The 21,468-nt window shown below is 45.1% G+C and overlaps 1 protein-coding gene across 2 annotated transcripts in view; it reads right to left on the reverse strand.

The window, feature by feature from the left end:
* The window catches only part of TMEM135 (transmembrane protein 135), a 229,310-nt gene extending 208,339 nt beyond the window's left edge, over positions 1 to 20,971 (reverse strand). For both annotated transcript variants that reach the window (XR_012715121.1, XM_075266218.1), the window contains exon 1: positions 20,676 to 20,971. Coding sequence is in view for 1 of the 2 variants with exons in the window: in XM_075266218.1 (XP_075122319.1) it covers positions 20,676 to 20,816 (141 nt within the window). In the remaining variant the exon portion in view is untranslated. The remainder of the gene's footprint in view (positions 1 to 20,675) is intronic.
* Positions 20,972 to 21,468: the final 497 nt, after the last annotated feature.

Raw genomic sequence — 21,468 nt, forward strand, 5'->3', positions numbered from 1 at the left:
CAGAACCAGCATATCACCCCAGCCCTGCAGATAGATAGGTTAGTGTCACCAGAACCGGCATATCACCCCAGCCCTGCCGATAGATAGGTTACTGTCACCAGAACCAGCATATCACCCCAGCCCTGCAGATAGATAGGTTAGTGTCACCAGACCCAGCATATCACCCCAGCCCTGCAGATAGATAGGTTAGTGTCACCAGACTCCGCATATCACCCCAGCCCTGCAGATAGATAGGTTAGTGTCACCAGACTCAGCATATCACCCCAGCCCTGCAGATAGATAGGTTAGTGTCACCAGACCCAGCATATCACCCCAGCCCTGCAGATAGATAGGTTAGTGTCACCAGACCCAGCATATCACCCCAGTCCTGCAGATAGATAGGTTAGTGTCACCAGACCCAGCATATCACCCCAGCCCTGCAGATAGATAGGTTAGTGTCACCAGAACCAGCATATCACCCCAGCCCTGCAGATAGATAGGTTACTGTCACCAGACCCAGCATTCACTGTTGCCTGGGATTGGGTTCAAATGAAAAAAAGGGAACTATCTGCATGGCGTTTGCTCTCACCATATTTGCATAAGAGACTTTGGTTCCCTTCCATACACAAAAAAAACTTACTCCTAGGTTAATTTAGAATTTAGACTGTAGGGCCTAATTCAGACATAGATAAACGTAAGTGATGACAATCTATGTACATGCACTAGATGCACCCGCATTACAAGAAGCTCCTACCTCTTAAAGATTCGGCCAGGATTTAGGATTTTATGGCCTAGTCTTAGGATAGGCCATAAATATCTCATCAGGAGGGGGCTGATTGCTGACCCCCACACTGATCAGCTGTTTGGTGCTGCTTCCAATGCCCATACTATACACTGAACCGAGCTAGAGGGATTGGGCACCGTGCCCTGTATTATGGCGAAACACTAGTACTGCAGCCCAGCTCTCAGAGCTGCAGTGCAGGCACCCAACCATTAAACAGAGATCAGAGCTGTGCTATCAGATAGAAGTTATTGACCTAGAAATCACTTCAGACCTCAGTAATAAGTCGTTTGTGACCTTCAATAGGGATCAATTCTCCTTCTCAGACCTGCTGATAATCACTAGAGATAAGGTCATGGAAGGTAAAACAAAGGTCTCACACAATGCTATGGTCTGACCATATCCTATAGCCCTGCTGTACATGGGCAGCCATGTTCTCATATATGTCTAGCGCAAGAACTTAGGTGGTGGAGTGTCATATAGGGATGCAAAGGACTCCAATGAGAGAACCCTTTAGGTCCTGCACCAGGCATGACGCCGAATATAATAGTTTCTGGACTCCTATTCTTGGATAGAATACAACTTTATTGGTCAGGATCATTAGTTTTAGCACTAGAGACATCAGGATAATCATTAAATGGGTTTTTTAGGCCAAATTTTTTTTATGAGGAACACTAAGGTGGTGGCTTATGTCCTCAAGAACCAAAAATTGAGCGATGTCTCTCCACTGTCAGTTTCAGCGCTGATGTCTCTCCACTGTCAGTTTCAGCACCGATGTCTCTCCACTGTCAGAACAGCAGGCTTACAGCCTAGCATTATCAACAAGAGGTAAGAAACGACCCCCCGTGAGGATTTACGACTCGACTCGACTGGTACCCTGGATGTCGGACCCCTGCTGATCTTTAATTGATAACCTACCCTAAGAATAGGTCATCTATTAATTAGCCTGGAAAACCCCAATAAATTATATTCACAATATAATTTAGGAAGAGCATAGACAGCTTGTACTCCACCTCTTCGATGGGAAAGCGGCCCCTAGCCCTGCTGCCCTCCGCTGTACATCAATATAACTGGGGCAGATAACATTACTCATGAAATAGTCACAACATTTACGGCACATTAATTCACTTTTGCGAGCGCGATGACCTTCACATACACTCCATAGGAAAGTTCCATCGGCTCCCAAGTGAATCCAAGGAATGGAGCTTCGTAAATCCAATATAAACTAACAAAATAAAGTTTTCCACTGCAGTGACTGTAATGGCTCAGGAGGAATGTGTGAAAAAGAAGACAAGTTGTTTTCATAGTAACTCATACCCCGGCAGCTCCGTGATGGAGAGTCTGCCGATACCAGAAATTAGTTTCAGAAGAATCTGGCTACGAGGTTATTATTGTAGGAAGGGCATACACATGTAATGATGATTTATAAGGACTGGCGCGAAAATAAGAATCGCAACGCCAAAAGTCACTGCTAACCGTAAACCATTAGATGGATCGAATAAAAATCATTAAGAGGGGAAAAGTGAAGGGATCATAAATAGAAGAATTCTGAGATCTCGAAAGAATCCATAGAAGGGTAAAGAGGATGTAACTACAAGACAGGGCAGAGGGGGTCTGATTACTGCGGGTCGCAACAGGACCAAGTCCAATACAGGCAGGACCACTTCCCCGTTTGTGGGCATGAAATGTGCTGGTCGCACCCTATAGGACAGGGAATAACTTGCAGATCAGTGGGAAAGGGGACAACTTTTTTGTGGGCAAACCTCTTTAACCACTTACCACCTTTTCATTTTTTTATTTTTTAAAACGTTTTAATTTTTTTTTTTTTACTATTTTATTAGTCCCCCTAGGCAATTGAACCTGTAACGGCTTGAGTGCAAGTTCCTTAGACTGCAATACAACTATATTACAGTCTATGAGAGATTCACATTACTATTGACGTTGGTCATAGACCAGCCTCAATAGTAATATGCCTATGCCAAGCCATCTGGCAGCCTTCGGTAGGCTCCCAGCTGTCCATGGAGTAGTTCGGCTCCCTCGATCTTGCCGTGACGGAGCCGACCTGCAACGTTAAAGGTAAGGAGTTGGTGTAAATGGCCTGCAATGCCCATGATTATAGTTCTCGCTGATCGTGAGCAATAGCTCTGCGTCTCCGCTGTACATTAAAAACCAAGTATCTGCTGTATTATTATGGCGGGGATAAGTGTTCTATCAGGAGAACGGGGAATTGAAAGCTCCTCTAAGGCCTCCTTGTGAATGGAGTGCCATTGTATTTGCATGACCGGCGTTCCATTCACTTCTATGGGGCTGCGGGATGAGGTATACTAAACATGGCCTGAAGAGACCACTTTCTGGAGTTGCTGTGAAACCTATCAAACTGTGTGTTTCTCAGTTCTCTGGCACCGATAGAGTAAAAAACTTTGTTGAAGAAATCAAAAACCCTAAAAAAAGTGAATGGAGCACAGGTCACTCAAGTGCACTCGGTTCACAAGGACTTCGGGGGGCTTCCGGTTCTCCGTCCTCCTAATTACTGGGGCATTTGGTGATCAGGTCTCCAGCCAACAAATACTTATCCCTTGTCCTGTAGATAAGTGTTCTTAACGGGACCCTTTTAAGGAAAGTGAAGAGATACTTGAGGCGGTCTTCATCTTCAAATTCTGTCATGTACTCTGATAAGGCTGAGCCTTCGATCGAATACCTCGCCGCCATAGGAATGCGTGTAAGCGGCTGAACACCAAGGGGTTACTTGATGCGCTTAACCCCTTGGTGTCTGGCCGCTTACACGCATTCCTATGGCAGCGAGGTATTCAATCGAATACTACTCGCTCTTCTCTCCATGGGGAAATCTGCAACACTCTCGAGCAGAATGCTTCTTTCACCATTTTCATCAGCGTCCTAAAACAAGAGGCGACTTCCATTACCACGGAGGCAGTTTCCAGCCCGAATTTGGAGCCAATTTTGAGCTCCAAATTCCTCCATGTGAACATAGCCTAACTTACCTTCCGTAGATGACTTTCTGCAAGTAGCATGGTGGAGGGTCAAGATAGTTCTTATCGAATAACTTTTACAACGTATTAAAGTTTTTCAAACACAAACTTTACAAACCAAAGCAACGATCATCCGGTTTTGGCCAGGGGTCTAACTTGGCTGCCAACCTCTTTTTCGAGAATCAATGCCAAACCCAGAATGAAAAAAAAGGTTCCCAATGTAAGATGATTATGGAATGTTCTGCCAGTTATCAAGTTGCTCGTGTTGTTTATTATCTTAGATTTTTTTTTTCTTTCTTTCCTTCTTTCTTTTTTTTTTTTTGAGAAAAATGTCCTTCTGGAATTGTTTTTGCAATATGTCCTGTGCCAAATGAATCAGTTAAAGACCATGGCAGTTAAGCTCCTAAATAGGTCTTGGCATTGAGGTTGGATATGTAATACCGCGCAGTCTGAAATATTGGAAAACTTTATTCCGTACTTAACTTGTTCCCTTCCAGATCAACGACGGGACCCAAATCCTTCCACGAAGACTGTGGCAATTGCTTACCGTCTTTGACCATCAAGTAGGACATGAATGAAACCTCAAAAATACCAGGACTGGTTAACCCCCGACATATGTTCTGCACTTTATAGAGGTCTTCTGGCGCATGCCAACTGGTTGCCAGGTGTACCCTCCTGGAATCATCCTGCCCGAAAATATCACTGTCAAAAAATTCTGCCCATGCCAAGAGCTGCCCATTATAATAACTCGCAAACCAAAGCGTTGGCATCATAGAGGAAGCAATGGGGAGTCGGCCGTCGCACTGGTTCCCCGAGCCAAGGACCGCAAGTCACATCCAAAAGGTTAAGATGTGGCAGGGAAAAAAAGCAGAAGAGAAAATATACTGGGACCTGGAGGGGGTTATTAAAGAAACCCACATCCAAAAAGAAAAAATGATCCGAAATATAAAATATTAGGACACATTAAAAAATTACATCAGCTTTATGGACAAATGTCCAGGATAGGCCATCAATATGTGATCTGATGGGGTCCAACACCCCAACATAAAAAAATATAGCGAATGAGAAGCGGCGTGTTAAGCGGGTTGCTGGTGTAAATAGCTGATCATCAGGGTTCCAACACTTGGAATGTTGATTTAAAGGGATCCTATCATTTAAACTCAATTTTTTTCTGCCTATCACTTAGGAATAGCCTTAAGAAAGGCTATTCTTCTCCTACCATTACATGTCTTCTCCGGGCCGCCGTTCGGTTAAAATCTCTGTTTTCACCAGTATGCAAATGAGTTCTCTTGCAGCACTGGGGACAGGCCCCAGCTCTCAAACAGCACTGGGGGCGTCCCCAATGCTGTAAGAGAACTCTCCAGCACCACCTCCATCTTCTTCAGGATACACAGTATTGTAAGCGGCCATTTTCTTGCGGCCGGCGGGCATGCGCAGTCGGCTCTGCCTGAGGCCTAGAAATTTGAAGCCAACCCCTGGAAGAAGACGTGTATAGACCCGATTCCTGAAGAAGATGGAGAGTTCTCTGGCAGCATCGGGGACGCCCCCGGTGCTGTTTAAGTGCTGGGGCCCGCCCCCAGTGCTGCGAGAGAACTCTGCATACCGACGAAAACCGGATTATATACCGAACGGCGGCGCGGAGAAGACATCTAAAGGTAGGAGACGAATAGCCTTTCTTAAAGAGGACCTTTCACCACTTTTGGGCACATGCAGTGTTATATACTGCTGGAAAGCTGACAGTGCGCTGAATTCAGCGCACTGTCGGCTTTCCCGATCTGTGCCCGGTGTGAAGAGCTTACGGCCCGATACCGTAGCTCTTCTAGGGTCAGAAGGGCGTTTCTGACCATTAGCCAGGAACGTCCTTCTGCCTCGCGGCGCCTATCGCGCTGTACTGTGGAGCGGGGAGTAACTCCCCCCTCCCTCTACTCACACAGCTCGTCCATAGACGAGTATTATCAGGAGAGGGAGGGGGCGTTCCTCCCCGCTCCACAGCACAGCGCGATTGGCGCCGCGAGGCAGAAGGACGTTCCTGGCTAATGGTCAGAAACGCCCTTCTGACTGTAAAGCGCTACGGTACCGGGACCGATAGCGCTTTACACCGGGCACGGATTATATAACACTGCCTGTGCCCAGATATGGTGAAAGGTCCTCTTTAAGGCTATCCCTACGTCATAGGCAGAACAAATTAAATTTAAATGATAGGATGCCTTTAAAAAGGGTGGATGATCCCTTTACTATCTTGTTATTATTTTAAATTTCATATATTATTAAACTACAAACTACATCACCCTGTCGATTTTATTCTCAATTTTCCTCTGATTTATAAATTTGATTTTCAACTTTTTTTGTAATTTATTATTTTGTATTGTATTTTTTACTTCTTTTTTTTTTCCACCGCGTCGTGTTCTACCCTACACACACAAGAACAAGACTTTCTCAAGTACTTAAAATTTGTATCCAGTCTCCGGAGAGAAAGAAAAAAATGCCGAAGGAACAAAGCGCTGCTGAGCCCCAGAAATCTTCTGTCAAGAACACAATCCTTGGAAGCAGAACGTTAAAGCTGGCTGGAATGTAAAGTCCTTGTATAAGTACAATGCATTAGTTGTTATTTTGTCTACTATGACAGCTTTAGACATTTAAGTTCAAGCAAGGAATTCAATACCAAATCCAGTCTTTCAATGGATTACATCTCGAAGGGAAAAAAAATAGGAGATGCAAATACGGCCTGGCAGATCTTGACAACATCACAGTCCACGCTCATTTCTCAAAAAGTTCCAGCAAGTTTCCCCCGAGTCGATTTCGAGATACTAGACCTTGCCTTTATATAAAATATTTCTAACTTGTGCACAGGAGTCGGTGCCAACTTTTCTCAGCTATAAGAGCCGCCTAGGACATTCCAAGTTCATTACCGTGACTTTAAGGAGACCATACGTCTTGGAGACCAATCAGGCGGTTGGGTTTGAAGGTGACTCATACGGTCTAACGGAATTCTGAGTCTCGCGAAGCTCGGCTTTGAGAGTTCTCATTTCTTAAGATGCCAGAGATTAATGCAAATGATATAGAGGACTATAGCCATGGCAAATCAATTACATATGCACAGGAAAGGTTATGCTATACCGAGGCCTTCTGGGAAAAAAGTTATGAGCGAAATTCAATTTTAGAAAATTCTTTCGAGAGCTACCTTTCAACCTTACTTCATCAAAAAAGATTACACCTCACTTCTATTATATAGAAGCTGTGTTGGCCCGCCATGAAGAAAGATACCCATAAGCATGAGATATTTTTTTCAGTGCGATCAACTAAAGTTGGCCCTACAGATAGTTCATATGCGTCAAGAGGATAGTTGATGGCCAAGCGAGTTCGTCTTGATGACCTCATTATGGACAGGGGAGTGAGGCTAGGTTCACATCTGTGTTGGAGTCTCCGCAGGATTCAGTCTTATATTGGCGGAGAGAAAAGTCCTGCACAGAGTTTTATACTGAAACCGGCGGAAACCCTACAGAAACCCACCAGCGGAAACCCTACAGAAACCGGGCAGACCCCATTCTAGTCTATAAGGTCCACATGTAACCACTTTTTAGCAGACGAGCTCTCCGTCCTTAGGGTTCCTTTGCGGACCTGAACGATGGAGAGACAAACACGAGTGTGACTGTAGATGGTTGAGAACTAAAAGAAAACATATCCAATCTTTACTTCCCCTGATTTCTACGATAGAGCCATATAGTAGGTGGTTGACTGGTTCACACTAACGTTCGCTTTTGTCTTTTGGGTCCGTGAGAGACTTTTCGCTCTGCCAATTTTAGATGGAATTTGCGTTGAAATCTCCAATGTAGATTGATCCTTCAGAAATGGACAGGTTCAGCCAGAAGTCATCTAAAGTGTACGGTCACCCTCAGGGCTGGTTCAAAGCCGTAGACCCGTAGATGACTGTCCATATCCTTGAGCTCTTCAAGTCCAGAGGCCTCTATCATTTACCTTCCCTTACATGGTACTGAGCTGCAGTATCTCAGTATCATTATGGGGTACGTATGAATTTGGGATTACAGCAGGAAGCTGAAAAAATAAGTGTCCCGTCTGATCTTTCCGCATTACCTAGGGCACGAGATATTCCTCTTATTAGGGTCATTCGTCTGAGCCTAATCAGTGGGGAAGAGCGAGAAGGGCAAAAATGAAAGAGAAAATTGAGGTGAATGTTCTACTCATATTCCTCTTCATTTTCTTCCCATGAACCTGTCCTTAGTGGGTTTATCACTTATATAATATACTGCAATAATTCTGTATTGCAGTGTATTGTATACAAACACCTCTGACCGAGTATAATGCAAGCTACACAGTCCAGTCACATTAATGTGACCACCTGTCAAAATCCAGAATAACCCCCTTTGGCAGAGCGGACCGCTGCGAGACGTGCAGGAAGAGAGGGGATGTTGTGATGATGTCACTGGGATGTTGAGCCATGCCAACTCCAGTGCCGTGGCCAGCTGCGCTAGGTTACGCGGTTGAGCATCCATGGCACGAACAACCCGATCAAGGTGGTCCCACAGATTCTCGATTGGGTTTAAGTCCGGGGAATTTGTTGGACAAGGGAATACAGTAAACTCATCCTGGTGCTCCTTGAACCACGCACGTACACTGCGAGCTTTATGACATGTGGCATTGTCCTGCTGGTAGATCCCTTAATCATCCTGAGGAAAAACAATTTGCATGTAGGGGTGAACATGGTCCGCAAGGGTAGATGCATACTTGTGTTGATCCATCGTGCCTTCCACAATGGCGAGTGCACCCAGATGGCTGATGGTGTCTTCTGTCATTGGTTATTTAACGTTGACGTCAAAAGTAGGCGGTGGTCACATTAATATGACTGGACTGTGTATATAATGATATACCTTGGAGTCTTTACTAAGTTCCAAGGTATATAGATGCTCTCCTAAGACATTCTAGGAGTCAGAAAGCTTTCCAATATGGTGACACCCATGTGCTTTCCATGTGCAACATATCTTAGATGCATGTAAGTTGTTAACAGCCAAGATCGATGCTGTTTATTGATCATTGGGGCAACCACTGGGCGCCTGCTGTATAATACATAATTCCAAGCTACTGCAGGAACTTCCATAGATCATCAGAATGGGGGTTCCATGTCCACCCATTTGCATGTAATGATGCATGACCCACTCCCTATGGAACTGGTGGGGGTAGCTGTATAGCGCTGTGTGTGGCAACAGTACACCAAGCAATCAGACTTAAGGGTATAGGTGATAAGTTGGTATTTATAAGACAATCCCTTTAAACACTGAAGGTTACACCCGTGACTCTTCAAGTATGTCTTATACACAAGTTTTACATTACTGCTCTCTACAAGACAGATGGGGCCTAATTAGATTGTCTATACTGTATATATAAGGTCAAGGTCAACACCAAGACCTGTCTAATGGGCATTCGACACTCACAACTGTACAAATACTAAAGTGACAACTGTTGCGTCAGAAGTAAAATCTGTTCTCCAGGTTAGCATAAAAAGGCGTAGAAAAGAGTCCACCAACAACACCATGGAATTACATTGCCAAAAGACGTGGTAATATAAGTTAAGAGGTGCTTGAAAGTTCCTCCTTAAAAAAAACTTTTGTGTTTTTGAAAAGTGTTGTGTTGGGCCGGTGAGGCATCCGTACCTTCTGGTGGGCACAGAGGATCCATTTGAAGGTCAGGGTGGAGAGCAAGTGGCCAAGAAAATTAACCTGGTGGAGCGTAACCTTCCACCACTATTCCATATAATCTCTGAGAGCTTTTAAATATTTTTTTTGCCAAAAAATAAATTTTTATGAACTCTGTTCCCCTAAGTGCTGAGGTTTACAAAAACGAAAGGTCCAACTTCCCGTAAAGCTCCACAGAAAACAGTTTACAGCTGGAGAGAGGCAAAGTCTAAGCACCAATTACAGTTCAGAAGGTACATTTGGCAGCTTTATATGCGGATCTAGATTCGATGGATAACTAATGATTGGGTTCTCCATAAATGAGTCCAATTTTGGAAGCAAGGACCATTAATTGGATGGGTTATGACCACCGTCCTGTTGTTCCTGGCTCCCACAACCTATTCTGTTCGGGCTAGAGTATCAAATCTCCATGACAAAGGCGAGTGTTGATGATCTGTGTGACCAACAAGGACGGTGCTAGAAGTACACACCCATCGACATGGAAGCGGAGCGCCCTCATTAAATCCACATAAAACATTAATGTTTTGGAAAGTGGGTAAATTTGTGACTACCGGCGTCCAAACCCATGGAAATAAATAAAGCTAGCTGTGCAATGTTCGTATTCTTGGTACAGCAAATTACAAAATACAGGACAGGAAATTAGGTTTCCAAAATGTGGGTTGTCCAAGACTAATAACTGTGGAGATACCACAAGATTTTATCTTCTAAAGGACCAAGCCTATTTTGGCATTAAGGGGGTTTTCAGGGACTTTAACTGGGTTATGTGGGGGGTAATAAAGTTTACTAGTTCATTCCATGTACTGGTTTTATCACTAATATACAACTTGGGCCTCTAAAGTCCCGAAGTTGCTTGTGTGGAGGGCAGAGGAGGAGACCAGAACATTTGTTGCCCTGTTGACCCTCCAACTCTCAGCCACGTCAATGACTCCACTCTACCGTGGATTGTTTAGAGAGGAGATTGTGATGTCAGTGAAAGTTGGAGTCAACAGGGAAGTCAGGGGAACGAGAATTCTGGCCTCCCCCACTGCCCTCCGCATGAATAACTTTGGGGCTCCAGGGTGTATATTAGTAACAGAGCTCAACCAGTGCATGGAATTCCCATTGAAAGCCGCTACCAGAGGTGTCTACCTAAATTCTATTCTCTCTTCATTCAGAAGACATACATAGCGCGTAAAGCTAATGGTATGTCTGACTTAAAGGGATCCTATCATTGGATACCCTTTTTTTCTGACTAACACGTAGAAATAGCCTTAAGAAAGACTATTCTTCTCCTACCTTTCTTTTCAGCGCTGCCGTTCGGTAAAAATCCTGGTTTTCATCTGTATGCAAATGAGTTCTCTCGCAGCACTGGGGGTGGTCCTCAGCGCTCAAACAGCACTGGGGGCGTCCCCAATGCTGCGAGAGAACTCTCCAGCGTTGCGTCTATCTTCTTCTGGAATGCCCTCTCCCTGTGTCTTCTTCCGTCCTGGGTTTCAACCTTCTAGGCCTCGGGCAGAGCCGACTACGCATGCCTGGGCGACAAGAAAATGGCCGCTTACACCAGCTTACTGTATAAGCAGCCATTTTCTTGTAGCCTGGGCATGCGCAGCCGGCTCTGCCTGAGGCCTAGAAGATTGAAACCCAGGACTGAAGAAGACACAGGGAGAGGGCGTTCCAGAAGAAGATGGAGGCAGTGCTGGAGATATCTCTCGCAGCATTGGGGACACTCCCAGTGCTGTTTGAGCACTGAGGACCGCCCCCAGTGCTGCGAGAGAACTCATTTGCATACCAATGAAAACCGGGATTTCTACCAAACGGTGGCGAGGAGAAGACATCTAAAGGTAGGAGAAGAATAGCCTTTCTTAAGGCTATCCCTACGTGTTAGTCAGAAAAAGGGTATCCAATGATAGGATCCCTTTAAGGCAAACAATCATGTTGTAAGGGCATCAATGGGGTCAGAGAACCACCAAAGTTCATCTACAAAACTGAACTGCCAGGATTGGGGTTATGTCTGATCCTGGCAATTGTCGAAGGAACATGGTCGTATAATACCAAAAATAAGGTCTGCGGACCAGCACCTTTTTGCAATGACTATGTCTACCCATATAATGATCACTTTAATACTGAAATCCTATTATCGCTAACAGGTTGTCCAACATACATAAAATTTGAAAGCCCTAAAACCGAAAATCCATCTTTTTTTTTCAATTTTATTTTTTTTAACTTTTCCATTCACAGAATCATAGGAGGGCTTGTTTTCTGAAGAACAAATCGTACTTCCTAATGAAACCATTTAATGTTCCGAATGAGGTGGAACTGATAAAAAAAAAAAAAAAAAAGTTGCTGAATTTTTATATGAGTTTTGTTTTAACAACGTTCACTGTGGAGTAAAAATGTCACGCTACCATTATTTTGAGGGTTGGCAAGTTTTCATGGTTTGTGTTTGGTCTTTTTTTATAGTTCTTGTTGTGTTTTAATAGCTTAAAAAATATACCGTAACACTTAAAAAAAAAAATGCATTACCGTATTTTGGACAACCATACTTTTTTACAGTTCCGCGTACATAGCTGTGTAAGGTGTATTTTTTCAGTGCAATTTGTAGTTTTTATTGATACTCTTACAGAGTACAGAGGTTTTGATCATTTTTCAGTGTTTTTCGGTTGCAAAGCAACAAAAACATTTCATGGTTTGGACATTTCCATTATGTTATGGGATAAATATTTTTATAGGCATTTTGGACATAGGAATACCCAACATGCCTACTCTAATTTTCTTTTCCCTAGCTCCCGAGTGACCGCCATCTTTAAACACCGAAGAGCATGAACGTGTTCACAATGAGGAGAGTAACCCACTGGAAGACACCTCAGGCCACATCTTATCACTCCTGAGAAGAAAAAGATCAGGCGTCAAACTTCAGCTTAGATGTCGGCAGAGAAGTGGGCCTTACGAATCAACTACCCCTACACCAAGGCGTATATCTGTAATGGGGCCCATACCTACCTTAGACAATTTAGAATACTACCTTATTTTATATGCCAGAGGGGCCTTTGGGGCACCCTATAGCTCAGGGGTGGGCAATTAATATTCCCATGGGGTCACATGAGAAATTGAAACGGTTCTAAAGGGCTATTCTTGCCGCTGCACTCCATCCACTTCTACACTGACTCCGACCCTTCTCAATCATTTTTCCATGTGCCCCCACAAAGTATAATGCTTCTACAGTCACCCTAACTTTATATACACCCATATTATAATGTCCCGACAGTATTAAGTTCCTTTCCTGGTGCCCCAGTAAATTAGCAGAAACTAGAGGGGACATTAAACTGGGGCAGCTGGAGGGGGACATTAAACTGGGGAAGCTGGAGGGGGACATTAAACTGGGGGCAATTAGAGGCAGACATGTCCCCCTCCAGCTATTCCCCATGATTTAATGTCCCCCCTACATCTGCCTCTAGTTTAATGTCCCCATCCATCTGCCTTCAGTTAAACTGCCCCCTACATCTGCCCTTAGTTCCCCCTCTTGATCACACATACTGTCTCTTCTATCCTCCTTATCTTCCATCAGTCTCCATTGCCGGCAGCTTGCTGTTTCTGTGTAACAGCAATAACACTGTCTCGTATGGCTCCGCCCACTAACGAGTCTTAGCCTATCCTAGTGAGCTAAAGGACCTGTGATGACGTCATCACAGGTCCTTTAGCCGATTTCACATTCAGCATCTGCTTTTCTCCTACAAGCTATGCAGGCGGGACAGAACCAGTCAGAGGGTCATATGTGGCCCGCGGGCCGTACATTGCCCAGGTCTGCTATAGCTACGTGCCTGCCCATAGATTATGAGGGATAACAGCCAAGAATACCGTAATTTACTTAGATATGACAAAAAAAGTATGTCCTACAAGCTTTGACAGCCAAAGTTTTTCTAAAGCTTCCAGAGACGGTCATCTAACACTACTGATAATATCATTTGCATCTGTTTTTCCTACAAAAATATAAGTGGATGCAAATGTGAATAAGGCGGTTGCAGCAAAAAGTAATATCCAGGGAACAGATTTTTATTGGAGTCACAAATCCCTTCTTTGGCTTTGGGGTCCTTTTATAAAGTCAGATTTTTTTTTTCCATAATAGGCTCGATGGCTCAGTGGTTAGGAGTCCTGAGATCCAATCTGACCGAGGAATCTGCATGTTCCCCCTGTGTTCGTGTGAGTTTACTCCCACACCCCCAAGACATAATCAGGGTTTTAGACTGTGAGCCCTACTGGAGACTCTTTCATTGGAATAGTCATGGGTATGGCCTTTTCTGGCGCCAAAGATGCGCCACGCCCACTACTATTAAGTGGGAGTAGTGGGACAGAGGCACTTTGCCTCAAAAACTTTGGCCAAAAAAACTGGTGTGGAGTTATACAGGAAAAATTATTAAGGGTAAGTTCACCCAAAATTTTTTGCAGGCAGAATTTTGACACATAATCTGCCTCGAGGAACGTCTCCCAGCTCTCCCATTCATTTCAGTCACGTAAAAAAAAAAAAGTCAAAAGACAAAAATTTTTGATGTGCTTTTCTCATGGGGAGCATTACAGAGTAGAGGAGTTAGTGCCTGCCATACAGGCGCTCATCCCCAACAACCATATGAGTAGGGTTGAGCCGATCTTGAGAATTCAGGATCGATTTTAAAATCCGATTTCCGATAATTTTCCAGCCGATCGGGATCCGATCTCTCCCGATCGTTCAACCATAATTGTATAATATATATACAGTGGGATTAAGCCGATCTTGAGATTTCAAAATCCGATTTTCGATAATTTTTCCAGCCGATCCCGACCGTGAAATTTGCTCGATTGCAGATCGGGATCCGATTTTTCCCGATCCATCTTGCTCAACCCTACATATGAGTTAGTTGTTTGTACGGGGATCCAATTTACCTATCAGTATATTTTCGCGCATCTAGGAGGAAACCAACATAGGGAGAACATACAAACTCCATGCTGATGTTCCATTTGGTTGGATTCGAACCCAGGGTCCCAGTGGATTATGCCATTCTCATTTACCTACCCCTGCCTTTGTTTACTGCCACCTCCGCTTAGGCCTCTAGGGGGTGCCACATATTACATCCCGGACGTTGCGCTAACACTCTTTAGCATCAGGATGTAAATTGTGATGCCCCCTGGAGACCTAAGCAGTGGCAATGTGGACAAGAGCAGTGATAAATAAGACAAAATGGGTCGTTACCTACTGGAGTAATTACCGTTACCTACTAATGTACCTATGCCTGTAATGGGGGCCCTTACTATATGGGGCCTGTGACGGGTGGGAACAGTGTACCGTATGGGGGCCTGTAATTGTGTAACTGAGACAGTATACTATATAGGGGCCAATAAAGAGGCAACATATAGTGTGTGGGATCAATAAAGAAAACATTATACTGGGTCAAAAGCTTGTTATGGGGCCCCATCTTTAGTAGTTACACCCCCGGGTAATAGGTGGGGGTCCCAACGGTAGACTTTCCACCTACCAGACAGTTATACCCTATTCCGTGATTAGGAAAAAGCGTAACTTTCACTACAAATTCCTCTTCAAACGGGTTGCGCCATCTGGATGACCCCTTTCTCCATCCCCAATTAAAGCACATAGACTTCCTACGGAGGGTCCCCCGATCAGGACCCCCCTCCCTTCACCCATATGTGGTGACACCAGTTCTACAACAAGAATATAGGGCATCATTTCCACGACTTATATTACAATCCTGTATCTGTATAGATAGCAGGCCGGACTTTGCAGACTTGGTGGTTTGTCAGGTATGTAGTGACGATGACGCACGGAGAATAATCCGTCATTTCTTCAACAAGAGTAAAGACAATAAAAAAAAAACCCTAAAATGAATTACAGATTGAATGGTTCATACAGCCAAAAGAAAAAGTTGGCAGCCCCATACAAACCAGACCTAAAAAGGACATTTACGGCTTACACAGGAACTAAAATTTGGCCCAAATGAAAAACAAAAAACCATTTGTAATCTCAAGAAGAAAATGGTGAGGAATGTAGACAAAGCCACTACTTCTGCACCCGGTGTCCTTCCTCCAAGGAAAAAGCTAAGGTTTGATAGTATCTCACAAGTAAACACAGGATACAAGGGGTGAACAAAATAGCTGCCGAACTGGTTCAAGATCCATTCGACTCTGTCGAGAACACTTAAAAAGTTGGATCAGAAAGTGTCTTCACTTTGGAGGAACCAACCTGTCCATGTGTTTCATGGACCACCTCTCAATTCTGACATCTATACTATGGATTTGGGACTGTTCTTTATCGGTACACACACATGGCATGCTCGCCATCATCAAATATTTGGGCGAATCTGTGAGTCCCAACTAGCATAGCAAGACCCAAGCAGGTACAGTATAGATCCATACAGGTATAACCCGAAAGAAACACGTACAAGATATAGCCAAAAAGTGCTTCTCAGTGACCCACATCAAAATGGTTGTATGGACTCACGCCGACAGCTATCCGGTGCTACCTGAATGGGGTGAACCGGTAGAAGTATCTCAAGGCCCCCGGTCCCACTAAAGGACCATTCAGAACTATTTCTAATTTGGAAGTCTACGATTTCCTCCAAGGATATTCACAGGTCACTACCGTGTCACAAAGCATGTTACAGTGATAAACAACACCAAAAGTGAACAGCAGTGCTCCTGGAGTTGAAGGCACACCCCAAGTGCACCAAAAGCCTCATCTGTATAACAGTTCAAAATTCAGTAATTTTTTCTACTTTCCCCTTATTTGTAATGTACATGGAGTACATAGCCGTGTAGGTAATCTTCTCACCAAGATATTCTTGATGTAGTTTCAGAAGTGGTCAAGCATGAAGTGTACTGTGCTACTAAGTATGCTACTTTAACCATCAAGCATACTGTGCCATCAGGTATGTTCCTGTAACCAGTAAGTGTACTGTGCCACCAAGTGTTCTCCTGTAACCATCAAGCATATTGTTCCACCAACTGTGTTAATGTAACTAGTAAGCATACAGTGCCACCACGTGTGCTCCTGTAACCAAACATACTGTGCCATCAAGGGTCCTCCTGTAACCATCAAGTATACCGTGCCACCACGTGTGCTCCTGTACCCATCAAGTATACTGTGCCACCACGTGTGCTCATGTAACCATCAAGTATACTGTGCCACCAAGTGTGCTCCTGTAGCCATCAAATATACTGTGCCACCACGTGTGCTCCTGTGACCATCAAGTATACTGTGCCACCACGTGTGCTCCTGTATCCATCAAGCATACTGTGCCATCAAGTGTGCTCCTGTAACCATCAAGTATACTGTGCCACCACGTGTGCTCCTGTAACCATCAAGTATACTGTGCCACCAAGTGTGCTCCTGTAACCATCAAGTATACTGTGCCACCAAGTGTGCTCCTGTAACCATCAAGTATACTGTGCCACCAAGTGTGCTCCTGTAACCATCAAGTATACTGTGCCACCAAGTGTGCTCCTGCAACCATCAAGTATACTGTGCCACCAAGTGTGCTCCTGTAACCATCAAGTATACTGTGCCACCAAGTGTGCTCCTGCAACCATCAAGTATACTGTGCCACCAAGTGTGCTCCTGTAACCATCAAGTATACTGTGCCACCAAGTGTGCTCCTGCAACCATCAAGTATACTGTGCCACCAAGTGTGCTCCTGTAGCCATCAAATATACTGTGCCACCAAGTGTGCTCATGTAACCATCAAGTATACTGTGCCACCACGTGTTCTCCTGTAACCATTAAGCATATTGTTCCACCAACTGTGTTAATGTAACTAGTAAGCATACAGTGCCACCAAGTGTGTTCCTGTAACCAAACATACTGTGCCATCAAGGGTGCTCCTGTAACCAAACATACAGTGCCACCAAGTGTGCTCCTGTAACCATCAAGTATACTGTGCCACCACGTGTGCTCCTGTAACCATCAAGTATACTGTGCCACCACGTGTGCTCCTGTAGCCATCAAGTATACTGCGCCACCATGTGTGCTCATTTAACCATGATCTTGTAACCATCAAGCACATTATGCCACTAATATGAAACTGCAACCACTTAGCGTTTGTTCCACTCTGGTCAAAGGAAGCATAGTCAGGCAGCCATGACATTCTAGGATCAGAGGATGTCTTTCCAGCACCTTGAGATATTTAGAAAAAGTTTCACAGAAGATGCGCATTAGTGAGAGCGGTTTATATTAACTTCCCATTAGACAGCTGATATGTGTAAGCGCTGGGCACACACGATGTATTGTTATGTAACACCCCAAACAGCTGATACTGGCGACAGGTTCCAAAAAAAGGACAAAAGCTGGTCTGGTGCCAAACTGAAGTATCTCTGCCACATCATTTCCTCTGAAGGAGAAACAATAGTCTTACAATTTCTTACAAGATCTTCCAAGTAAATTTCAACACAAAACAAGTGTCTGTGGTGGTAATTAAAAAAAAAAACCTGAAAAAAGTTTCATCAGCGCTCTATCGACCAAATGGAAGTTTTGCCCTTTCTTTAACATGTAGTTTGGACAGGAACACTAAGCAGGACCTTTCACCACCTCCACCAACTCCAACTCCTTCCATCCTTCAATATGTGGCACCGATTACGGAACAGCTGGAAATGATTCTTTAGCCCCCTCCGCTCCTGAGCAATCGGTGCTATTAGTTTCATCCCCCAATAGGCCTAGTTGGCTCTGTACTGTCAGGTGGGTGGTCTTGGGTTGGAGCAGCTTGTTTGGGACTGCCACCCTGCCCTATTGAACAATGCAAAGAGTTGGATTTGGTGACAGGTCCTTTTCCTCTAAGAACTAGTTGTCCAGTGGAAGCAAACTAGCTTTCTGCGTCCTGCCCCTCATGTGTCGCGGTAATTCCCAGAGACTTAAAGGGATCCTATCATTAAAACACAAATTTTTTCTGCCTAGCACATAGGAATAGCCTTAAAGGGGCTCTATCAGCAAAATCATGCTGATAGAGCCCCACCTATGCATGAAGGCTATTCAGGCACCGTAAACGTTATATTAAACTATCCCCCCCCCCCCCATTTTAAAATAAAACCCTAAAAAAGAGTGTTATCTACTTACGCATCATGCACTGTGGGCGGGCATTCAGGGTGCACCGTCTTCTTCACCCACGTCTATTCTTCCTCCGACGTCCACCGGTCCCGTCCTCCTCCGGCGCTCGCGGACACTGATATAAAAAAATGGCCTGGGCGCATGCGCAGTAGCCGTAGTAGAAGCCGCATGATACTGCGCATGCGCCCTGGCCATTTTTTTTATATCAGTGTCCACTCGCGAGTGCTGGAGGAGGACGGGACCGGAGGACATCGGAGGAAGAAGAGGCGGGGATGAAGAAGAAGACACACCTTGAATGCCCGCCCACCGTGCACGATCCGTAAGTAGATAACATTCTTTTTTAGGGTATCATTTTAAAACGGGGGGGGGGGGGGGGGGTAGTTTAATATAACTTTTACGGTGCCTGAATAGCCTATTCATGCATATGTGGGGTACTATCAGCATGATTTTGCTGATAGAGCCCCTTTAAGAAAGGCTATTCTTCTCCTACTTTTAGATGTCTTCTCTGCGCCGCTGTTTCGTAGAAATCCCGGTTTTCATCGGTATGCAAATGAGTTCTCTCACAGCACTGGGGGCGGTCCTGAGCGCTCAAACAGCACTGGGAGCGTCCCCAATGCATGCGAGAGAACTCTCCAGCGCCGCCTCCATCTTCTTCAGGAACGGTGTCTTCACGTGTCTTCTTCCGGCGCTGGTGGTCAAACTTCTAGGCCTCCGGCCTCAGGCAGAGCTGACTGTTCATGCCCTTGTGGCCGTTTACACAGTAAGAGGCCGTTCCTGAAGAAGATGGAGGCGGCACTGGAGAGTTCTCTTGCAGCATTGGGGACACCTCCAGTGCTGTTTGAGCGCTGAGGACCGCCTCCAGTGCTGCACGAGAAATCATTTGCATACTGTCAAAAACCAGGATTTCTACGGAACAGCGGCGTGCAGAAGACATCTAAAGTTAGGAGATGAATAGCTTTTCTTAAGGCTATTCCTACGTGTTAGGGACAAAAAATTTGATCTGAATGATAGGATCCCTTGGTAGGCTATAATTCTAAACTTATACCTCAGACATATCCATACACTTTAATGAATCCGACGCATGCCAAAAAATTGGCTTTGTGGTCTGGCCAACTTGGCAATAAAAGTCATTATATCACAGTTACCTTGACCTACGCGGCGGTGCACTATCTGTGAACTATGGACAGTGACCCCTTACCTAAAAAGACTCAGAGCCGAGTGATGACTGTAACACGCCAGGGATCAATGTATCAAGTCACCGGCGATGTGAGAATATAAAAACATCTGTACAGTAAAGAGTTAAATCACATCCACATTGTGCAAAATACGGAGAACGCGTAGAACGCCACGGGATTATAACATACATGGGTAGCGGTATTGTATACGGGTAGAGGAGGGCAGCTTATGGTTGTTGGCATTGTGTTGTTTCCATGTCCGTAGCTCCACATATGGCGCCCCCTCACCATAATGGTAGCCTTCATCATCGCCGTGCCTACCCCAGGGGTACATTAAGGGTCTGGGGGACACGGCCCAATATTTCTTGCTGTTAGGAAGCTAGGCATGCTGGGATTTATAGTGCCGCAGGTAAACGTAACCCGCTGTCCAGTACTGACCTCCGAGACCAGCAGCCAGAACATTAAAACCAGCACTGCACAACGACCTATAACCACCAATCAGATTCCGGCTCTCATTATTCACAGGCAATAGGGTAAATGAAAGCAACAAGCTCATTGGTTGCCATGAACAACTCCACCTAATACCTAGCCACATTGTGTTTATTAGCACAAAACCACTAGAAAGTATATTTAACACTTGTACACTGACTATATAAGCATTTGTCGCAAGCTAGTCTGGGACTTATAGTTCTACAAACTAGGGACAAAATGGGCAACCAATCAGCATGCAGCTTTCATCTCCCCGGCGCCAGTCGAAAGTTGAAAGGAGCGTTCTAATTGGCGATAGGGAAGTAAAAGCTGGCAGCTGATTGGTTGCTCTATACCAGCTACTTGTGCAGGGAGCAGTTGATATAGATGAGGCCCAGTGTGTGCACACCAGTGACCGGAGCTGCAGCAGCCGCCTCTGACCCTTCTCGGCTTCCTTACACCGTCCTCTCCCCCTCCTCCTGGCTGTCAGCCGCCTCCCCTCCCCCCCACAGTTCTCACCAGATAGAGGGGCGCGTAGATCTTGAAGGACTCCTCCATGGCGCCCTGTGTGATCTGCAGGTAGGAGGTGAAGCACGACGGGTTCCATGTGTGCCCGATCTCATAGCAGCTGTGCGGGATGGACTTGCTGTGCGCCGCCATGTTGTCCTGGTGCTGGAGAAGGAGGAGTGTGGAGGAGGGGGAGGCGGTGTCGTCGTCCCCGTAGGAAGGAGAGTAAAGGTCTCCCCAGCCGGGGTTACTCCCGTGCAAAGCCCTGGCAGGATCAGGACGCCGGGGACGCGCACGACGATGCGCAAGGAGAAGACAAGATGGAGGACGGGGGGTCTGCTGAGCCTGGGGGGGCCCGGAAGAGGGGAAGCTGCAAGGCACTGATCACATTTGGCGTTGGTGCATGGATAACATAAACCGCAGGTGCATGCTGTATTGCTGGGGGGATGCGTTTTTCTTAACCCCTTCCTCCCAGCACAGCCGGGGGTTTTCTTTTATAAAGTCAGAACTTTTAACTTTCTGTCCTGGCTTGGGTTTTTACTGGATGCAATTTTTTTTTTTTGCTTTTTCTTATGCCAAGGGTGCAATAGAAAAAATGCAATTGCCCGTTCACCGTGCAGTGTAATATGGTAATATAAAATTTACGATTGTACTACAAATAAAAAAAATAGCGTGTTTTTTTTTTTTTCTTGTGTCGTGTGCGCCAAAAAGCAGCAGAGCAAAAACCTCCGGCAGAGGGGACTCATTTTCCTGTGGCTTTTCTATTTCAGTTAACCGCCGGCGTGTCCGTAGGTATAATAAACAC

The sequence above is a fragment of the Leptodactylus fuscus genome, chromosome 2 (assembly GCF_031893055.1).
Source record: "Leptodactylus fuscus isolate aLepFus1 chromosome 2, aLepFus1.hap2, whole genome shotgun sequence".
NCBI classification, from domain to species: Eukaryota; Metazoa; Chordata; class Amphibia; order Anura; family Leptodactylidae; genus Leptodactylus; species Leptodactylus fuscus.